General features: G+C 33.8%; 3 protein-coding genes across 3 annotated transcripts; 2 read left to right on the plus strand and 1 right to left on the minus strand.

The window, feature by feature from the left end:
* Positions 1–992: 992 nt before the first annotated feature.
* Positions 993–2,349, minus strand: LOC107624405 (uncharacterized). The gene has a single exon (XM_016326901.3). The coding sequence runs from the start codon at positions 2,157–2,159 to the stop codon at positions 1,332–1,334; it is 828 nt and encodes a 275-aa protein (XP_016182387.1). The 5' UTR covers positions 2,160–2,349; the 3' UTR covers positions 993–1,331.
* A 9,581-nt stretch (positions 2,350–11,930) lies between these two features.
* Positions 11,931–13,352, plus strand: LOC148579001 (uncharacterized). Its single transcript, XM_088488005.1, has 3 exons — positions 11,931–12,389; positions 12,789–12,932; positions 12,999–13,352. Exons 1-3 carry the CDS (start codon positions 11,931–11,933, stop codon positions 13,350–13,352), a joined length of 957 nt encoding a protein of 318 aa, XP_088344131.1.
* A 75-nt stretch (positions 13,353–13,427) lies between these two features.
* LOC148579002 (uncharacterized) lies at positions 13,428–14,093 on the plus strand. The gene has a single exon (XM_088488009.1). It carries the CDS (start codon positions 13,428–13,430, stop codon positions 14,091–14,093), a length of 666 nt encoding a protein of 221 aa, XP_088344135.1.
* The last annotated feature ends 7,307 nt before the right edge of the window (positions 14,094–21,400 follow it).

Raw genomic sequence — 21,400 nt, forward strand, 5'->3', positions numbered from 1 at the left:
TGAGTTGCAGTGTGAATAATTTAGACCATGCGAGTTGTGTATATGAAAAAGGTGATGATCAAGTCGGAAGGTCAGAGTTGTAAGTAGAGAAATTTTGAATCTTCGACAAAATAAATCGGACCGTCCGTGTTTTATGTATAGTTAATTTTTTTTAGAAATCCGTGTTGTTGGAGTAAATCGAACTGTCCAACAAGACTTCTCCCACTCGCACGGTTTGATTTCTCTTCTGCTGACACCACATACATGTAAAACACACCTGAATTCCATAACGAAGTCCTACCCATCCTCACCTCCATAATAAAATTAAAAAGTGGAATATGAACTAACTTTGTAATTAGTAAATGAGAATAAAGATAAGATGAGAATGAGATAAGCCTCGAAGTTGTTGATGATGCAGATTGCAGAGAGCAGGTTCCTTCTTAGTATTCTCTTTTTTATTTCCAATTAAGTGGACTCAAAGTAGAATTGTTAACTAATCTCATCCCAAAATGTACCACCTCGAGAAGCAGAAAAGCCATGTGCATGACAATTGACATGACACACACCACTTTCAGTTTGTGTTTTTTTGTGGGGAATGAGGATTGGAAACCCGCCAAAATAAGTAGTTCCCTTATTTGGTCACGGTTAAAGGAGATGTATTTGTATCCCCTATGGTTAAAAACAGGGGTTCTATTTATACTGTAACAAAAAGTTGAACATGCTTTGTACTTTCTATAATTTGTCTTCATGCTCCTCCTCTTAAATGCTTCAAAATATATTCATTGTCACAAAGCGGTAGGTGCTTAATTTACTGCTACAGACTGAATCATATATGCCAGGAATGCAATCTTTCCTAACCCTGCCATAGAAGCAACCCACTTGCAGTGGACGAAGCAGTCAAGTGCAGGTAGCAAAACAGATATCAATTTTACTAACTCTAACATGCAAAACATTTATTGTTTAATAATACAATTATTAACTTTATAATTAACTTCACACACACAAAAAACAACTAAATATGAATTTTTACTTGTAATTATTATTTGACAAAAAATTACTTAGTAGACAATTATGTATATTCTCATATAATTCCTCAAATGCAAAGGGATCATGTTGGGATTTGGGACAAGCCAGCTCTAATTAACTCTGATATCCTATAATTGGGTCCTACAATTGACCTTGACTTCAAATATTTACACCCAAATTTCATCATCTCCAAAAGTCCAAACACTAATCAAGGAAGGTACAAGAAATTATGACTTGCTAATAATTACTAATAGTACTATAATCTGACACTAAAAGTGGTGGCACCGCCCATAACCACCGCAACCGCCATTGCAGTTTGGGCATAACTAGAGAAAGATGAAGCATTCCAATGACACAAGAGGGTTTTCCAGAGACTCATTATTAGCTGAAGATGACCACTTTCCCTCCTCCATGGCCGGATTATCCATTTTCCGGTCACCACTCTCAACTGCCGGTGCAGGGGCCTGCCTCACCCTTGCAGGGGACTGATTTGTTCCTCTCCTCTTAGATGGGCTCCGACCCACGACAGATCTAGTTGCTCCGTTGTCGGTTCGGGTTGCCGGAGACATAGAACGCCGGCTGGAATTCTCGCCGGCGTCACGGCGGCGAGTCTGGTTCCTCGATAATCCGTTCCCCATTTGGTCCCTGCTCTGAACAAGCCTCACCGACCCACCATTCCTCCTCGCCGGAGACTGCTCCGACCTCCTGACCGGAGACTTTCCGACCGTCCTGGCGGCGAAGTCACCGGAAAAGGAGCGATTTTTCTGCGTTCTGGCGGGTGATCTGTTTACTACCCTTTGGCGCGTTTCTTCTTCGTTGAAGGTTGTGGTGGAGACACTCTCGCTCAAGCTGCAAACTTCCTCAGAGAGTTGGGAGATCTCTTGGGGTTTGGTGGTGGCCATTGTTGCAAATAATGCATCAGCATCGTCGTCCTCGTAATTCTTCATCTCTGTATGGAAGGTTTTGGGCTTGTGGGGTTGTTGGGGTTGGAATTTGGAGAAGGTTGGTGGTGGGTTCCATTTGGGTGTCTCTGAGAGGACTTCTTTGACGGTCTCTTCGTCAATGAGAGGAGGTGGTGGTGCTCGGGAAATAGTGGATCTTGGTGGTTGTGAGTGTGAAGATCTGTTAGTTTCGGTACTGACACAGCAACCCATAGCTAGCTAATTAAGTTAGTGGTTGTTTGGGATTATGAAGAAGAAATGAGAGACATGAAGGTTGATAGAGTGACCAAAATGGTAGATTTTGATTACAACAGAGAAGAAGGAGGGAGTTGGAGTTGGAGTTGGAAGGGTTCAAGGATATCCCATTTATTGTAAGATCTCCAACAGTCACGCAAGCACTTCGGTGCCTACACAACTTAACATTTAATACTAGAGTAAAATTTCTTTTTCATCTTTTACTATTTATTCCATAGATGTTGTATTTTTATTAAAATTTAGTTAATATTTAATCAGCAAAAGTGAATTTATTAATAATTTGGGTCCTTTAGATACTCGCACAACATCTCCTATTCATCGATCCGCTCATGTAGAGTCAATCTTCGATAAAAGAAAAGGTTTCATCGGAACAAAACTTTTCTTATTTCAGGATATCCTGTCTGACATTGATCTAAAAGAAGCTAAACAAACTCTTGAAATAGTAGAAGTGAATGAGATTAGATACCCCAATAGTCCTAGCCGTAAACGATGGATACTAGGCGCTGCGCGTATCAACCCGTGTAATGCCACAACTAACGTGTTAAGTATCCCGCCTGGTTCGTAAGAATGATTTTACATCATTGAATGAAATCTTACACATTAAAAACACCAATAATAATCAATAATAACTACAAATTACAAAATTTACTGCCTCCGAACACTCCTCTTTTAATAATATCATCATCAGCATCACAATTATCACGCAATGATCATGTGAAAGGAAAGGCAAAGGAATCACAGTGGTGATGAAGGGAGTTGATATGGTCGGCGACGAATTTGAAAGTTTTCTTATGAATCTTGAGCTTAGCGAGAGATTAAGGTTGGAGAGAGAGTTTCGGAGGAAGAAAAAAGAGACTGTGGCAGAAAAAAAACATAAAGTGGAGGAAGGACATACAATTGAGAGATTTAGGAGATAATTTGTTCTTATTATAAAAAAAAGAGCAATGCTAGGGGCCAGCAACTTTTGTGATTGGTAGCCATCAAATAGCCATCAATGATGATCTAATGGTGTGAGATTGATGTGAGTTTTCATCCAATGACTCACCTTTTTCTGCTGGCTACATGCTGGCCAAAATTCAACAAAACTGCTGGCCCCCTAAACTTTTTCAAAAAAAAAATCAGCTACATAAATACGTTATTTAACATATTAATATGTGACTTGCTGTCAACTAATTATAAGAATTGAATTAAATAAATACGAAAGTGAATAGAAATTAATTTATAGTTTTATAATTATTAGAAAATGTAATGTCTATTGGCATCAAACTAATTCACAAAATATTCTTTTTTTTAATTTGTTAAAAAAATTTCGGTCTGGCCCCTTTTATCGCTTCTTACTAGAATAACATGTACGCCTAAACAAAACAAAGAAAGAAAATTATGAGGCCCATGTGGCCTAACACTATAAATAAATTGTTGACTGTCGTTAGACAATTTTTCTTTTTAAAATTAGGTTTAACAGTTATCAATACATGTAAAGAAAAAGCTAGACAAAGTTTAATTATAGTTTATGTTTGGCACAAATTAATTTTCAGAAGAAGTATATTTTGGTGTAATGCTATGTTTGATGTATGTTCAGGAATAGTAGTTTTCAACATTAATCTTTTATTTATTGTACTTTTTTTATGGACCCCATCCCGCCATTACAAGATAAAAAATAAAAAATACAATGTGGATGAAGAATAGTTCTTTATCTTTTACTATGTCAGAAGCTTCGAACTTTCACTTACCATATTATAGAGGGGAATTTTCTTTTTGGTGAAAAGTAAATTTCATTGAAGAGACAAGTTTTTAATTAAAAAATAATATCCACTCTTTATTAAAACTCCATTTTCTATGGTAGTATATATTATCCATTATAAACTGGACATACTTTCGAATTATTGGATATTTTGTTTATTAGAATTTAAACCCAGGTTATAGCAGCAACTAAACTAATATAAGAAGGTTGATGTGGAGTGAGTATTTTGAAACTAGAAGTGTTAAAATCGCATTATTAATGGACATGTGGCATTGCAAGAGTGAACAATAAAAACATAGCGGACAGAGTTGAAAGTAGGTGATATGTAGTCATTGTCTTTGTCTTTGAACTTTGAAGGCATCAATGAGAGAGGTAGAGGCCCCTACTCATAACTCATCAGTGTCTGCAATTCCTTTGCTGTAATCATTCTTTCTTTTTTGGCCTCACATTGTCATTCAAAGTTTTAGAATACGTTTGTTTCTTAGAACAGAACAGGACAAAACACCGAAAATAGGATAGGATAAGATACTAATAGAAAGAGATACAAAATTTTGTATTTTTGTATTTTATTTAGTGATAAACTATAACAAATTATAAAAATTTAATTTATTCTCATTTTTTTTTCATTCAAAAAATTTGAGATGAAAAATATAATAATAAAAAAATATAATTATGAAAAATTAATAAAAATAATAAAAAAAATGAAAAATAAGTTGTGTTCTTTGTTAGTGTTTCCGTGTCCTTTCTGTCAGAATAGACACAAAATATACTAATTTAATGTCTTTAGACACACTGTTTCTGTCCATGTCTCCTCTGTCAAACATGATTTTGTGTCTGTGTCCATGTCTTAGTGTTCTGTCTTTGTAAACAAACGCAGCCTCATGGATCACCTCTTAAGGCTGAAAAATTAGAAAATGATGTATAAATTATATATATTCTTTCTTGGGAGTAAGGCTGGAAGCGAGTTAAGTCAACTCACGAGTCAGTTTAAACTCGATTCGTTAATAACTCGATAAGCTAAGTGAGCTTATGAGCTGAACTTAAGCCTCGAATTGAGTTCATAAAATAAATTAGCCGAGTTTGAGTTTGAATAAATTTAACTCATTAGCTCGCAAGTTGACTCGAATATATATTAAATTATTAGTACATATATCTTATATATATTTAGTTTATTATTATTTTTATATGATTTTGATGTAGGACATAAATAAAAAATTCATAATTAATAGATACAACACAACATATAAAATTAATATTTTTTAATATATATAAGTTATAATTTATTGATATAGAATTATAGATTATGTTCCTGTTATTTAAGACAGCTCGTGAGCTCGAATCGGCTCATGAACTTTCAGTGAGCCAAATTTAAGCTTAAGAAATAAGTTTGATTGTTAATGAGGTGGGCCGTGAGTCAAGCTCAATTTTCGTGAGTCGAGCTTGAACTTGGTCTAGCTCGACTCACTTTCAATCCTACTTGTGAGTGTGTGTGACCGATCATTAACTTTGTAGATTCAGCTAAAAGTAGATAAATTTTTTATGTAACTACTTAATTTAAGTGTTAGAGATATAATTATCAATGTTATTTTTTTTTATTAGTTTAAACTTTTGAGATGAATGATTTCATAACATAATATCAGCTCTATATCCAAAAAATTACGAATTTAATTCTTAATAAATTCTAAAAATAAAAAAATAATATAAGACAAATAAAAAAAGACTTATACAAATATAAGCAAACCTAATTCGTGTATTGTTGTTGTACAATATAATTTTTTTTTAAAAGAAGCCAGAGGATAATTGTAGCTGAACATGTGAAATGAAAATTTAAATGATTTTAAAATTTATTTAATTCATATTATTTTATAATTTATACCACTATATATATTATAATTATATATTTAATATATATTTTTTTTAAGTTATCAGAGATAACCAATTCTTTGAGTTCAGATTTCGATCGAAAGGAAGTTGGTTAACAATTGAACCCGAAACATAACGCTTAAGCAAGCTAAGTAACTACCTCTTGTAAATCCAATAGAGTAAAAAAATACTTTATTCTTAAATTATCTTTTAAATTTTAATATTAGAATAATTATTTATACATTTAGTCAATTAAACATTTAGTTATGGTTAATTGTGTATGAATAAATCGAATCAAAAGAAATCACCATTCAATTAAAAATAATGAACATAATCATCTACATACCTATTAAATTAAATATTCGATATATCCATTATTCACATTATTTAGTATTCTCATTATCTACCTATACTTTTCCTACTACTATATATATTTTAGTCACCAAAAAACAAATACTATTATATATACTTTATGGTTTATATTCTTAACTTTTTCTCTAATGTATAATAATTTATAGGAATTAAAGTTACTTAGTAACTTTTGATGTTTTTTATGTATTGAATGTTTTAAAGGTATAGTAATTATTAAAATCTAAATTTTTTTTTTTGGTTTTTTAATAAATACATTTTAACCAAATACTAATTTATTATTATCATAATTATTTTTTAACTAAACATGTATTGTTAGACTGCTACATGTTAAAATAATTATTAATTGAGAAGCTTTTTCATAAAAAACACACAAAACTAAAATTTTTAATGTATTTATTTATATTTATTAAAGTAAAAACATAAAAAATTTATTAATAATAATTTAAATTTAACTAATATGTATTTTTAAAAAACATATTAAAGCTACTAATTGAAAAATATAATAAATACACAAAATTTAATTTTTTAAATATATTTATTAAATAAAATGTTTAAACTATTTACTAATAATAATTCTAATATATACCCTTAACCTTTATAATGATAAAATTATTCTAGTAATTTAACACATTTTTATAAATAAAATTAAGATTTAATTAATTTATGCATTAAAAATATAGTATAAAAATATAATAATAAAATTCTTTTAGTATTTTTATTGTATTTAATATATTGAAAATATAAAAAAATTATTTTTATAATAATTTTTATAAAATATTTTTTATAATATTTTTAATCTATATTCTTAGAACACGTATTAGTAAAATCCATAAAATTAAGTAGCTACATATACATATATATGATTAATTGATTATGGTTGAGGTGCGGCTCTCCATGTGAGACTCGAGTTTTGATCCGTGCTAGGAGTGGCAATGGGTAGGGTAGGGTAGGGTTTGGAGTCAACCCTAACTCTATTTGCGGGTTGAGATTTTTATATAAATTCAACCCTACCGTATTCGCAGGTTGAGAATATCTCAACCCTAACCCTACCCGCTCTTAACCCGCGGGTACCCGACTCTACCCGCGGATTACAAAAAAAGAAACAACATTATTATATAATTTGACGATAATTTAAAATAGAAATGACTTTTATGTAAAAAAAAGTTTATTAAATTATCAATTAATGATCTTCTTTTAATGACTAAGGATTTTTTGCATTTAATGAGAGGTCTTTGGTTCAACATCTACTTAAAACATATTTTTATATAAGTATATAACATATGCATATATAGAGTGCGGGTTGGTCGGGTAGGGTTGAGGCTCAACCCGCACCATACCCGACCCGTACGAGAATCCTACTCGCTATGGATCGGGTTGGCAACCCTACCCGACTGGGTAGGGTCGGGTTGGGTACCCGCGAGTAGGGTACATGTTGCCACCCCTAATCCGTGCGTCACAATTTTGTGTGTGCAAGTTAATTAGTATTAATTAATGTAGTGGATGCTAATTAAGTAAGCTGCTAGTGGAGCAGTAGAAGTAGACTTAGGGGGTGGAAAAATGTTAGGCATTCTATCCGAGATTTGTAATTTGGTCTGTATTTGATTTGATTTGATTTGGTTTGGTATGTTATAAAATAGGTACAGGTTTAGATTTTTATAAAAATTTTATTATGTTAATAGATTATGTCTAGATTCACTAATTAGTCTTATTGGCCTGTCAGGCCTATTTGGATTTGTTAATACATAATTATATATATAAATAATTTTTTATTATTAACAAAATTATGAGATATTTTAAATTTATTATATTTAATTATAAATAGTTTTGTATATTTTAAATATTTTAAAATTTAAATTTTTTAAATAATATTTTTATTTTTATGAAAAAAATTATTAGACTTTTTAACAGATTTCAGGTCAGACAAGTCTGAATAATAGATTAAATTTAGTATTTTAAAAAAAATCTATAGCAAGTTACAGGTCAAGTTCATGCGAATTGACTACATGACATGTCAGGCCTGTTAAGAGCAAAATCTGGTCTGGTCTATTTCCACCTCTAGAAGTAGTCAATGACATAAACATTGGCAGTAATGAGAAATATATATTAAGTATGAGTAGTATTTAAGGCTGTCTTTGATTTTAAGAACAGAAAAAGACAAGACATAAAAGATAAAAATATAAAAATTAATGTTATTATATTTTATTTGATAATAAATTAAAATAAATTATAAAAGTTTAGTTTTGTTTGTATTTAAAAAATTTTTAAAAATATAATAATAAAAAATATAATCATAAAAAATTAATAAAAATAATAAAAAAAATAATTTTTATTAATATATTTGTATTTTATTTTTCATCAATATAAATATAAAATATACTAATTTAATATCTATCTTTGGATATAATGTTTTTATTTATGTTTCAACTGTCAATAAACAAAAGCAGCCTAAGGACTCATGGAGGTGTGTGACCCACCATTAATCAAGTCAATCCTATATGGGCTACCAAAATTTCACATGACAAAGATTCATACAACCTCCATTGCTCAATATTTCATTACTCATTTAATCCAATGTATCTCAGCAGAAAAAAACAAAACATATGGAAGCATAAGCTTGCTAAGAGATTTCTAAGGTTTGGGTCAAGAAAAATGTTTTGTATGTACATTTGTCAAGGAGAGTCTATACATTTGACAAAAGTTTGAAATAATATATCTCAAGAACATGTGGATTCAATTATTTTATTATTATGAGAATGTGAGAAATATTTTTTATAGACAATGTGTAAATATTTTTAGAAAAATATAAAGAATTAATTTTTAGTTAATTAATATTAACTAATTTATTTTTTAAATTTAAAGTAAATACGATAATATTTTTAAAAAATAAAAAAACTAAAAAATATTGAATCTTTAATATTATATTATTCTTTAGTTTTAACATTTTTTTGTTGTTCACGGTATCCCCCAATCCGACATGCCAAGAACTAATCCGTTGCGGATCGGAACTCCATTTAAGGGTCTGCCGCTGACCAATGAGTTGTTGCATGCACAAGATGGAATTCGAACTCTCGACACTTATTTAAGCGGACGAGTGAACTGACTACTTGACCAACCCAAATTGGTTTTTTACTTTTAACATTGATATCCAGAAAATCAGATTCTGCAAGAACCACACTAGTTATTATATATTAAATTAAATGAGTAAAGTGTAGGGATCATAGTCATAAAGTGAGGTCTTTATTTATTAATATTATTGTTTTTTATGATAAAAAACGGTGTGTGGATCCATACCACGCCGCAATCATGGGTCATTTTACGTGCAGATTTTTTGTCCATTTAATAATTATAATTTATGATAAGATATGGCAACTAGTTTTAAGGATCCCTCGTTATATATAGCAAAAGCATTCACTAAAATTAATAATTAATATAAAATATATATTAAAATATAAAATACATATTAAAAATAAATTACATAATACATATATTTATACATAAATATATAATAATTAATATTAATATATAATTAATTTTTTTATAATAAATAGGAAATTGATTTCGGTGAGAAAAAAGAAACAAAAAACATATGATGTCTAATGAAATGGCAGAAGTTTGAAGCGGCGAAGTAAGAAATAAATAGGCATCAATTATAAAGGTTAATTATTATTGGAATTGCAAGCAATAATGGAGGGTAATAAATTAAATAATGCATGGGATCTAGGTCAAATGTGTGAAAATGTGCCTGCTTAAGTTTTTGGTTCACTTAACATTTATGCATGAATAGTGTAGAAAACGTGATGGCTACATGAATATTCTGCGTCAGCTTATTAAAATATGAACCCTATTGTACAGACACACATAACATGCATAAGCCAATATAAGCCATTCAAACATAATTTTTTTGTAATCTACACGGGGAATTTTATTTTTTTTTGGTCCCATAACCATAGATATGGTCTCATTTAACATTATTTGGTTGTACCTTTTTGCTTGGAGGTAACGTGATGTGGTTAATTTATTGAATAATTGATGTATTGGCATTAGATGTAACACCATTATTAAGTTTTAGTATATGAGTAGTGCTGCCACCCATGTGGTAGGCTCCCTCTAAGTATTTGATAAGGATGTGGAAATAACTACAAGAGAAGAATCCTATGATGAGGAGTTGTTTAATTAGTTGGCAAATTAATTAATATAAACTTTGTGTGTCAAGATATGAATAATTAAAATTCATTGTCATAGAAATCTAACTGAAGCTCAGTTGTCCAATCAGAGAATATTAAGATTTTTTTTTCAATTTATTTTTATTCCTATAAATAACAACAATTATAATGTCAGTGCAGAAAGGATAACATAAATGACACTATATTTTTGGTGACTAAATGACACTATATATATTATGAAAAGGGAGATATGGGACACTAAATAAACCAGGGGAGATTAGATATTACCAAAATAAAATATTTAATGTAATATGAAATTTGAATTTATTGATAATTCGGATTAAATACGATTTTATTCTTGAAGATATAGGCCGAAATTTTTTTTCATTCTCAATTTTTTTTTTGTATACAAAAAAATCCCTAAGATTTAACTTGGTTTTAAAATTGTCGTTACCTTAAGGACCAAAATCGTATGGAAGTGACAGCAGAAATGAAGATAGAGATGGATCCTAGACAACTTCTTCTTTTTCTTCGTAGAAGCAGAAACACTCAATTTCTCTTATTTCTTCTTCTTTTTTTGTTATATAATTTTTTTATAAGTAATTTGGTCCAAAATTTTAATATTTAAGTAAAAAGAACTATTTTTTATGAAAAAAGATTGAAGACAAAAAAAATTTCAACCTATATCTTAAAGACTAAAATCGTACTTGACCCATAATTTTACTTAACAAATGAGCTAAAAAAAACTAACTTAAGAAATATTTAACAAATGAAGAATTTAATTAAGATCATTGAATAATCATTAATTATGTATGTCATTTAGTAATATTTATTTAAATTACACATGATTTTAGGTTTCATAATAAATAAAGGTGTATTTAGATTGAATAATCATTAATTATGTATGTCATTTAGTAATATTTATTTAAATTACACATGATTTTAGGTTTCATAATAAATAAAGGTGTATTTAGTTAGAATAACAGATAAAAAAGAATAAGTAGAATTTATTTTTTAACTTGAAAAAGATAAAAGTTTTATATATAATAAAAGCTACATTAATAACTAGTTGTTTTAACTTTTGTGCTAAATATTATAAGTTAAAATAAGTAATTATAAATATCTTTAAATAAGATATATTAATAAAAATAAATTACTTTAATAAACCAAGTTCAATACAAAATTATGTAGATCTCTAAAACGGAATAGGCTACCTGAATGTCTCAAATTGTATTTCTATATAAATCGAATTGATTAAATTTAATATATGCAAATTTGTACTAAATTGAATCCAATAGATTCGAATTGCATGCAAATGGAAATTGTGTATAAATCGAAACAATTTGTTTCGAATTCAATATAAGCACTAAATCAAAACAATAAGATTCGATTTGTATTTGCATGTAAATCGAACCAGTTCAGTTCGATTTATAATGATACGTGGCCATTTAGGTAAATCGAATGCAATAGGTTAGATTTAGTATGTATTACACTATGTGAGTAAATCGAATGCACTTAATTCGATTTATACATTGCTGACGTCTATAAATACGAGCTCAACGTGAAATTCTCACCATAGTGAGAATCACAATGGTTAGTGATGAGAGTTTTGTAGCTCTTGTGCACTATAGAGGGTCTATTAAGAAAAAAACGCGATCAGATATTAAATTTACTGATAAGGACCCGCTGAGTATTTTTCTCAAACCTTCGACAAGTTTTGCTGAGTTTAAGGATACTATACTCCAGAAACTAGGTCTGCTTGGCGTCAAACGGGTGGAGAAGTTGTTCTATAGAATCCACATATCCGTGTTACGCGATGATGTGAAGTATGATTCATTTGTTATTGGCAGTGACCAAGACTTGCAAGTTCTGTACCATTGTCGCCGTCAGTTTCACGGGGTGAGGACTCCGGAACTGTTGCCTAAGCTTGTAGATGTGGTATCTAGTTTTGGAGGTTCAAATCGGAATCCTCAATCCTCAAGACATCCAACCTGCTCTAGTTCCATGCCTGTTGGTGCCTCGTCGGTTGCGCCGGTCATTGCACCTGAGGTAGTTTTAGTTGCTTCTCCTTCCTTTGCATTCAATCTAAACCGCAGTGGTGATACCGGAGTTAGTGGGTGAGCATGGCTCATTCGAGTTAGCCTCCGCCAGCACAGAGGTATTTGGAAGGTAAAATGATACAATAGTCCTCACACTTGTCTAGCCACATCGATATCTAGTGATCACAGGAAGCTTGATTATCATGTCATATCGGCCTTCATACTGCCCATGATTAGAGCTGATGTTGCCTTCTCGATCAAAGTACTGCAGAATGCCATGGAGGCACACTTCAGGTTCAGACCGACTTACAGGAGGGTTTGGATGGCTAAACAGAAAGTCGTGGTCTAGATTTACGGAGATTAGGAGGAGTCATACAATGACTTGCCACGATGGATATTGGGTGTTCAGATCACGATGCCAGATAGTGTTGCGGTGTTAATGACGAGTCCTGTGTGGGTTGGTGGGCAGGTGGATGACTCTGCAACTTATTTCTATCGGCTTTTCTGGACATTCTCACCGTGTATTGAGGCGTTTCGACATTGCAAGCCATTGGTCAGTATGGACGGTACCCACCTGTATGGAAAATACGACGGTACACTATTGGTCGTGATTGCATAGGATGGAAACTCCAACATCATTTCTATTGCATTTGCCCTTGTGGAGGGAGAGAATGCAAAGTCATGGTCATTCTTTCTATCTCACCTGCGACAGTATGTGACCCCTCATCCGGGTATACTTGTCATATCATATAGGCACAATGGGATAAAGGCTGCATTAGAAGCTCCTGACGGTAGCTGGCTTCCGCCTACTGCATATAGGGCTTTTTGCATCCGACAAGTGGCTAAAAATTTCGCGCTGAGTTTCAAGGGAAAGGATGCACAGAGGTGGTTAGTGAATGCTGCTTATGCCAAGACCGATGTCAAGTTTCACTACTGGTTTGACATTCTTCGTGCCGAAGATCCTGCTATGTGAGACTGAGCTAATTGGATTGACTATGCACATTAGACTCAGCATCGGGATGAAGGTCGGAGATTTGGGCACATGACTATGAATATATCTGAATGTGTGAACTCGATACTAAAGGGTGTGAGGAACCTTCCAGTTTGTGTGTTGGTCAAGGCCACTTATGGGAGATTGGCCGATCTATTCGTCTGGAAAGGCAGAGAGGCCGAGGCACAGTTAGGAACTGGGCAGCACTTTAGTCAGCGTCTGATTAAGGCGATTGAGGCAAATCTGAAGGCCTTAAGGTATTTTACGGTGACTTTGTATGACAGAGACAACTCAGAGTTTATTGTGGCAAAGACTACTCCGACAGGGAGTTTTTCACTGGGCATATACAGAGTATTCCTCACGGATCAAACACGTGATTGTGGCTATTTCCAGGCACTTCACTATCCATGTCGTCATGCCTTGGTTTACTGTGCATATGCACGCCTGACCTGGTCCACCTACGTACATGAGATGTATCGCCTTAACTCCGTGTTTGATGTTTATCGCATGGGGTTCACACCTCCAATTCCGGAGGGGTTTTGGCCGCCGTATGATGGTCCGACCGTCATACCTAATCCGGCCAAGAGACGTGCGTCTGAGGGGCGCCCCAGGACCACCAGGATCCAGACTACCATGGACGAGGCTGTCCCAAACAGGCCTAAGAGATGTGGGCTTTGTAGAAAGCTTGGCCACACACGTATGAGGTGTCCCCAGGAGGCATGACACTCGGTTCTGCATCTGCCAGTAATGTGTAGGGTTCACACCATTTATTGTTTCATGTTATCTTTTACCTGGTATCTATTAACCATTGTATGGTTTACTTCAGCGTTACTGTAGCGTGTTTAGGGTTTAATTTAAAAGCCATCACTTGTGTTTTCACGATGTTAATGTTATTTTACCAGAGATGCTTTATGTTAAATTTGGTTTGTTTGAGCAATTTATTTCACTGCATATGGACTCGTGTTTTACTAAAGATACATCGTATAATGTGAAGTAACGAACTCATCTAAAACTGAATACATAACATAACATGGATTACATGTTCTACTAAAGTCCTGTTAGTATTTTTTCATGACATAACATCACAATAAACTGAAATATATAACTAGCTGGCATACATAACTAAAACTGAATACACAACATGGAATGGGAAAAATATGAAATACATAAAACATGATACTAAATAGTGACATATCAATCCTCATAGCAGATGCGATCCAGTGAAGCATCGTCGAGGATGCCTGACCCACCGGACTTTGCGCCAAAGGAACCTCATCCTCCTCACCGCCCCCGTCGTCGTCGTTGTCTCCCTCCTGGGGGACAAACTCTGGTGTGCCAGCCTGTGCTGTAGATGGATCAGGCTGTGATGTACTAGGTGCTGGGAATGCAGAGCGGGTGTCTCGCTAAATGCAAATTTGTCGTCCATAGGTCCGAAAGGAGGCTCATTCAGGTCCACATCAACCCGAGCCTGGGATCCAACTACCGGAGACCTGCGTCTGGCCAACTCATCCTCCTGCATGATCATGTTGATCTCATCAAGGAAATGTGACCCACCACAATCCACGTCAAGTCCGTCACTGCCCATCAGCTTGGACAACATCTGACCTGGGCTAATGTACATCTGATGCTCAGCCAGACTGTCGTCACACGTAGGAACCCCGACGAAATAGTCTCCAAATCCGTGACTAGGGACACTGCCACCAGCGTCAGGTCCCCCATCCACTCCACCTCCTACATGGCTCCCCTCCCCACCCCCAGGATGACCATGACCAATATCCCTGCTAAACCCATCACCACCAACCCCACCACCTCCACCATGGTGTCCCCCTGAACCCCCTAAACCACCACCACCATCGTACCCTCCACCACCAGCACCACCTCCATGACTATCGTCGGCACCTCCGTCATCACCGTCACCACCATCATCGTCCTCACCACTAGAAGACATCAAATCTGTCTGGCCGAAAACCATGGAATCTTCAGAAGATCCATGAATGGAGGAGCTGCAGTGGACCGGTCAACTTGACGACATTTCTATTCGCCACACGGCACATGGACCTGAATAGTCATGACAGTGCAGCAGACCCCCAGCTATACTTACCCATGTCCTCTAGCCTGGCAACATAGGGTAGCCAACGAATTTGGAGGCGGGTACCTGAATTATCCCCAAACAGTTGTGTGGATAAGAGCATCATGACATACGCACTGGGATACCTCCTAACCGTCTCATTGTCTGTCCCCTACGGCAGCTCACTAAATGTCTCCTGGAACCATGTACACTTCACTGTGAACTTGTCGATGTAGTTCGCAGGAGGCAAAATACCCAACAGCTCCTCAAACCATACCCACGCTGGCCGGCCCCCGTTAATATGTCGCGCAAAGTCCGTAAGGCATCCACTAACATACTGACCGTCGATCGGGATCCCTAACTGGTATGTCACATCCTGGAGCGTGATTGTGCACTCCTCGAAATGCATGTGAAAAGTGTGCATCTTATGCCGCCATCTCTCGACGAATGCACTGACTAATGGCTCGTCCAGTCGAAACCATATCTCCTTCAGTCTTGCAAGATGGTATAAACCGGCCATCTCCAAGTACGGAACGATCCTATCGTCTAACGGCATACCGTGTTGTCGTCTCATGCTGCTGATGCAGCGACGAGGCTGCACAAAGATAGAAAATTCCTTATCACAACCGTCACAATACACTTTTCAATGCATGAAAATCCACAAACGATAAACATGGCATGCTTTAACTTTAAAAAGTTATTTACAATATCGCCCAAACTTTAGTAATCGAACCAAACACAAAACTCTGAAAACCTCATGAACAAATTCCATAAAAAAACCCAAAGCATTTAGTCCCACACGTTTATACAGAGAATACAAAAATGATTTAAAAACTGAAAAAATGTAACATATCCTAACATTTCTAATCATAACTATCTAACTCAAAAAATCACAATTACAAAAATATTTATATTACTTTTTTCAATGAACTCAAGAAATTTATAGCTATCGCTACTCATAAATCAAGTCTCATTGCACATAAGACTAAGAACTTTAGAAATCTAACATATCCTACATTCCAAAATAACCTTCTTAGGTACCATTTCAACTTATCAAAATCTAACCACCTAATAGCTTACTACTTCTAACATTCACTTATATCAAATTTTTTTCCCTAATCCCTAATTAAAGACTCTAACCAACTACCACACGATTTATGATAACATTACTAGAATGACTAATCAATGTTTAAAAAAGGAAAATTTCTTCACTAACCTCGAGGTGGATGGCGCCAGCAATATGCGCGACTCCATCTAGCCGATATAGACTATTTGGATTGTCCTCCATGTGTCCAGCTTTGATTTTTCCTCGGCGGCTTTCCAAAAATTTTGGATCTGGGTGGTGGAGTTAGGTGTGGGGTTTGGATGTTTTGTAGTTCGAATGAATGAAATTCGATTTGTATATATATATATATATATATATATATATATATATCAACATTGAGCATAAATCGAATCCATTAGATTCAAACTACTTGAGGGAGATGTTGCTTGTAGATCGAATCTATGGGTTTCGATTTACAAAAACCATTAAATCGAAACTATTGGCTTCGATTTACCATGGGCAGCTCTTTCACGTGTCTAAATCGAATTGAATGGGTTTGATTTACATGCAAATACAAATCGAATCTTATTATTTCGATTTAGTGCTTATATTGAATTTGAAGCCAATTGTTTCGATTTATACACGATTTCCATTTACATGCAATTCGAATCTAATGGATTCGATTTAGTACCAATTTGCATAAATCGAATTTAATCAATTCGATTTATATAGAAATGCAACTTGTGACATTCAGGTAGCCTTTTTCGTTTTGGGAGATCTGGATAATTTTGGAGGAGACTTGGTTTATTATAGTAATTTACCCTAATAATAAGATTGGAAGAATTTCACCTGTACTAGAATATTTTATCGGTACACTGGTATTCATTGACTCTGCACCATCAAGATATTGATTTAAAAATGTGGACTGATGACATTTTTTATGTAACCTTTTAGGTATAGCTGCTAAAAATTGGAAGCATCGTCAGGTGTGTAGCGAATTTTGTGTTAACCGAGGTATGATTGTATGAAGATTATGCCCTGCTGTCCCTGGCGCAGGCTTCCCTTGTTGGTGGCTTGGTGGCTGGTTCCTTGGATGGCTTATCTTTTTTTTTTGGTTTGGCTGGTTTCTTGTTACAGGGTTAATGGACTTTTTTGGTGCATGGTTCTTTTGTATGATTTTGAGGGTAACGAATCCGTTTTTGGTGCATTATTTTTGTATGGTATTTTTGGCCAGCATTGTATGATTTCGTATGATTTTTGGTGCATTGTTTTTATATGATTTTCGGCGAACTTGTTCTTACATTTGTACAATATGGATAATATTAGTATATTTTTATTTTTTTTATTTAATCTAATTTGATTCATATAATTTAAAATTTGAATAAATATAATTTAAATTAACGATTCAATTTAATTTGATAAAAATAAATATAATCGTATTATTGTACTCATATAATTAATTATATTTATTCGGTTTCAAAAAAATTAACTATTTAAAATTATAATTTTAAATAAAAAATAATATACTTGTATTGTTTTTAAAAAATGACAAGCAAAACATATTTTTTTGTTTTTATCATTTTAAGCAAAAAAATATCTTTAACTATATTTTTGAGGAAAGACTTATTAGTCTCTTTCGATATTATGTATATGATACATTCTAATGTTATTAATTTGAAGGATTACATACATCTATTTTTTTGTTGAGATACTTGAAGGCCATATTTGACCGCTGAGGTCCCCTTTAAAAAAAAATAATACGAGAACCTTTATGTAATTCTAGGGTGTATATGTAATACGCAATGAATGTATGTAATCTTTCAAATTAATATATGTATAGATACATATATCGATAAACCTTTTGAAAAACTAACTTAATAACTATGTGTTATGTCTAAATTGCTTTTATAGAATAAAAAAATATAATTAAAAGAATAATTAAAAATTTCGTCTAAACTTCAGCCCCTCTATATTAAAAGTTTAAGATCGTGCGAGTTCATGGTATATTCTATCATACTCTATCTATACCCGTAATATATTATATAATATATATTTAAAATTATATTTGTAGTGAAAGAAGTAGATATTGAAACCTTCTTCTTGTAAAAACTCAAAGTAACTACTAAACTAATCATTTAAATTATTAATTTAGTATGTTAGTTTTTTTTATAAAGTTAACTTAAAATAAATAACTAATTTATCTTTGTTTGTGTTATTTTAATTTTATTAAGAACTTGATGATCATGCTATTTGTATTATGTTAGATTTTTTTAAGATTTTATTGTTTTTAATTTTAATTTGAACTTAGTATTTTATTTTTTATTTTGTTAATATGTATGAAATATAGAATGATTGAATTTTATATTTACTTGAAAAAATTTGGTTTTTTTTATAAGCAGGGTCGCCCGATCGAATAAAATAGGATTGAGAAATTTAGGATATAAGTAAAGTTAGAGTTGAATTTTTAAAAAATTTTCAACCCACAAATAAAATTATAGTAAAATTTAAACTCTATTTTACCTTACTTCACCATTATGCATACAAGACTAAATAAAACGAATTCTAATATAACTGATTATATTAGTCTACTGGAGCCTCAAGCACATAACTTCCAAATTTTCCTAACTTTTGAATTGTTTATTGCATTTTGTTTGACCATTCCTTAATTTTTTATTTGCTAGCCTTGTATAATTAAGTTAAGAAGCTTATTCGTTCATGTTGTTTTTTAACGTTTTAAAAATACTTTTGTAAAAGCCCATCAAGTTGAGGATCCAACAAAGCAAACTTTTCAAATACTTATATGGCTAGCTAAGGAAGAATCGGCTTTTCTCTCGTAAGGAGAGCTGTTTCTCTCTAGGTAGCTAGAGATGTGACCTTAAGAAGAATACGGTGCTTCTCCGATTGGCGGAGCTTCATCCGATCTTGTCATTCCACTTCAAACACGTTATCAACATCTTTAGAGTCTACAATCACTTTTGTCTGTCTGGAACCAAAGACGAGTGTGGTGGTGAAGCCAATGTCTAATCCCACAAGAGAGGGTTATAGAGGAGATGTTTTGGATCTGCAAGACAATGCAGAGGCTAGGAAAGCGCCAGCAAATCAAAAACTAGTAGGAAAGGTGCTAACAAGCAAAAATCTAAATGCAACAACAGTTAAAAAATTCATAGACAAAATGTGGGGTAACCCTCAAGGTTTGGTCATCTCCAACACAGGAACAGAGTCTTATATTTTCAATTTCAGCAATCAAGAGGATGCCAAGAGGATTTACAACGACGGTCCATGGAGGGTGTTGGGACATATGCTGAGCCTGCAATGGTGGAGACCCGAGGTGTCTAAGTATGAGGTAAATTATGATCTTCTTCATATTTGGATTCAAATATATGATTTATCCCTAGATAAGATAAATAGAGAGAATGCTGAAAAAATAGGAGCTACTGTGGGAAGAGTGATTGAAGTGGAAGATTCTTTTGTGGAAGAAAATTTACTCAGAACCTTCTTTAGAATAAAGGTAGAGTTAAATACCCTTATTCCTCTAAAAACTGGATTTTGGTTTCAAAGGAGAGAAGAAAATTATTCGTGGGCTAAGATAAAGTATGAAAAGCTGTGTGATTACTGCTATAATTGTGGAAGAATTGGCCATGATAGGAGAGTATGCAAAATGGAAATGGCTATGGCAGTTGAAAATCCAGAACTACCAAGATATGGTCCAAATCTTTCAATTGCAGGATTAAGACCGATTGCTGCTTCAGCTGCAAGGTTCGACATTCAATTACAGAAGCAAATAAACAGTGATGGGGAGAACCAGATTTGGGAGGCGTGTGAAGAAAGCCTATGGAATGGAGAGTCCAAGCAAACGAAGCCAAGAGATGAGATAGGGTCAAATCAACAGCATGGTATGTTTGCAGAAGCTAGTATGATTAGTGACAACCAAGAGAGGGTAGAGGATACAGATAAAAGACAGAGATTGAGACACATGGAAGAAGAAATTGCAGTTGGGGAAAATAAAGGGCTAGATGAAAAGTATGTGACTGGAGAGGGTGACATGACTTATTAGAAAAGCAAGAACGGACAGAGTAGAGACAGATGAATGGAAGTAGAAGGAGGATATGAAGCAGAAGAGACTGATGTTATGAGTTGTCAGAACCCCTTTCAAGAAAGATCTAGAGAGGATGAAAGGGAGAGAAGAGCTAATGAATATATTGGGCCTAACCAATTGGGCCTAAGTGGGAAGCACAAGTCTCAAATAAAGCAAATTGAGCTAGACATAGAAATATTAAAAGGGAAGAAGGCCTTGGAGATGGAGGTTATGAAAGTGGGCTGGGCAAATGATAATAAAAATTCCAATATAATAGGTCAAAGCTTTTCACTAAACAGATCAGTAGAAAAGAATACTGGTCCTAAAAGCATAGGAAAAAAGGGAAAGAAGACACAAGTGCATGGAACTGAAATAGGGGAGTATTATTTTGTGGAACTTCCGAGTGATGATGACGATGATGATAAGACACGAACTAGCAAGGAGGAGAAGATACCAGAGGCATTGGAGATAAAGCTAGTGCATGGCATCAACCAAAAGCTGAAGATCAAGAGAAAGTAGGAAGAGATTAGGCAGCAAGAGATAATAAGAGCAGGGACAAGTATTGATGAGCAAGAGAGTGAAGAAGAGACAAGTAAGAGAACCAGAAGAGAACTAGTCAAAGGAGGTGAAAATGATGGCATAATGGGTTTATATGAAGATGTTACTGGTGAATATGGACACAAGGCTGAGGAGGCGGGCCTAAACATGCCCCACCCTCAGCCATGAGTGTCATTAGTTGGAACTGTCGTGGGATGGCGGCTCCCGCAACAGTATCCGAATTGTTTAATCTGTGTAGACAGATAAAACCCGCTATGGTTTTTTTTTTTTATGGAAACTAGAGC

This window comes from Arachis ipaensis, chromosome B10, assembly GCF_059453495.1.
Source record: "Arachis ipaensis isolate K30076 ecotype BB chromosome B10, ASM5945349v1, whole genome shotgun sequence".
In the NCBI taxonomy this organism is placed as follows: domain Eukaryota; kingdom Viridiplantae; phylum Streptophyta; class Magnoliopsida; order Fabales; family Fabaceae; genus Arachis; species Arachis ipaensis.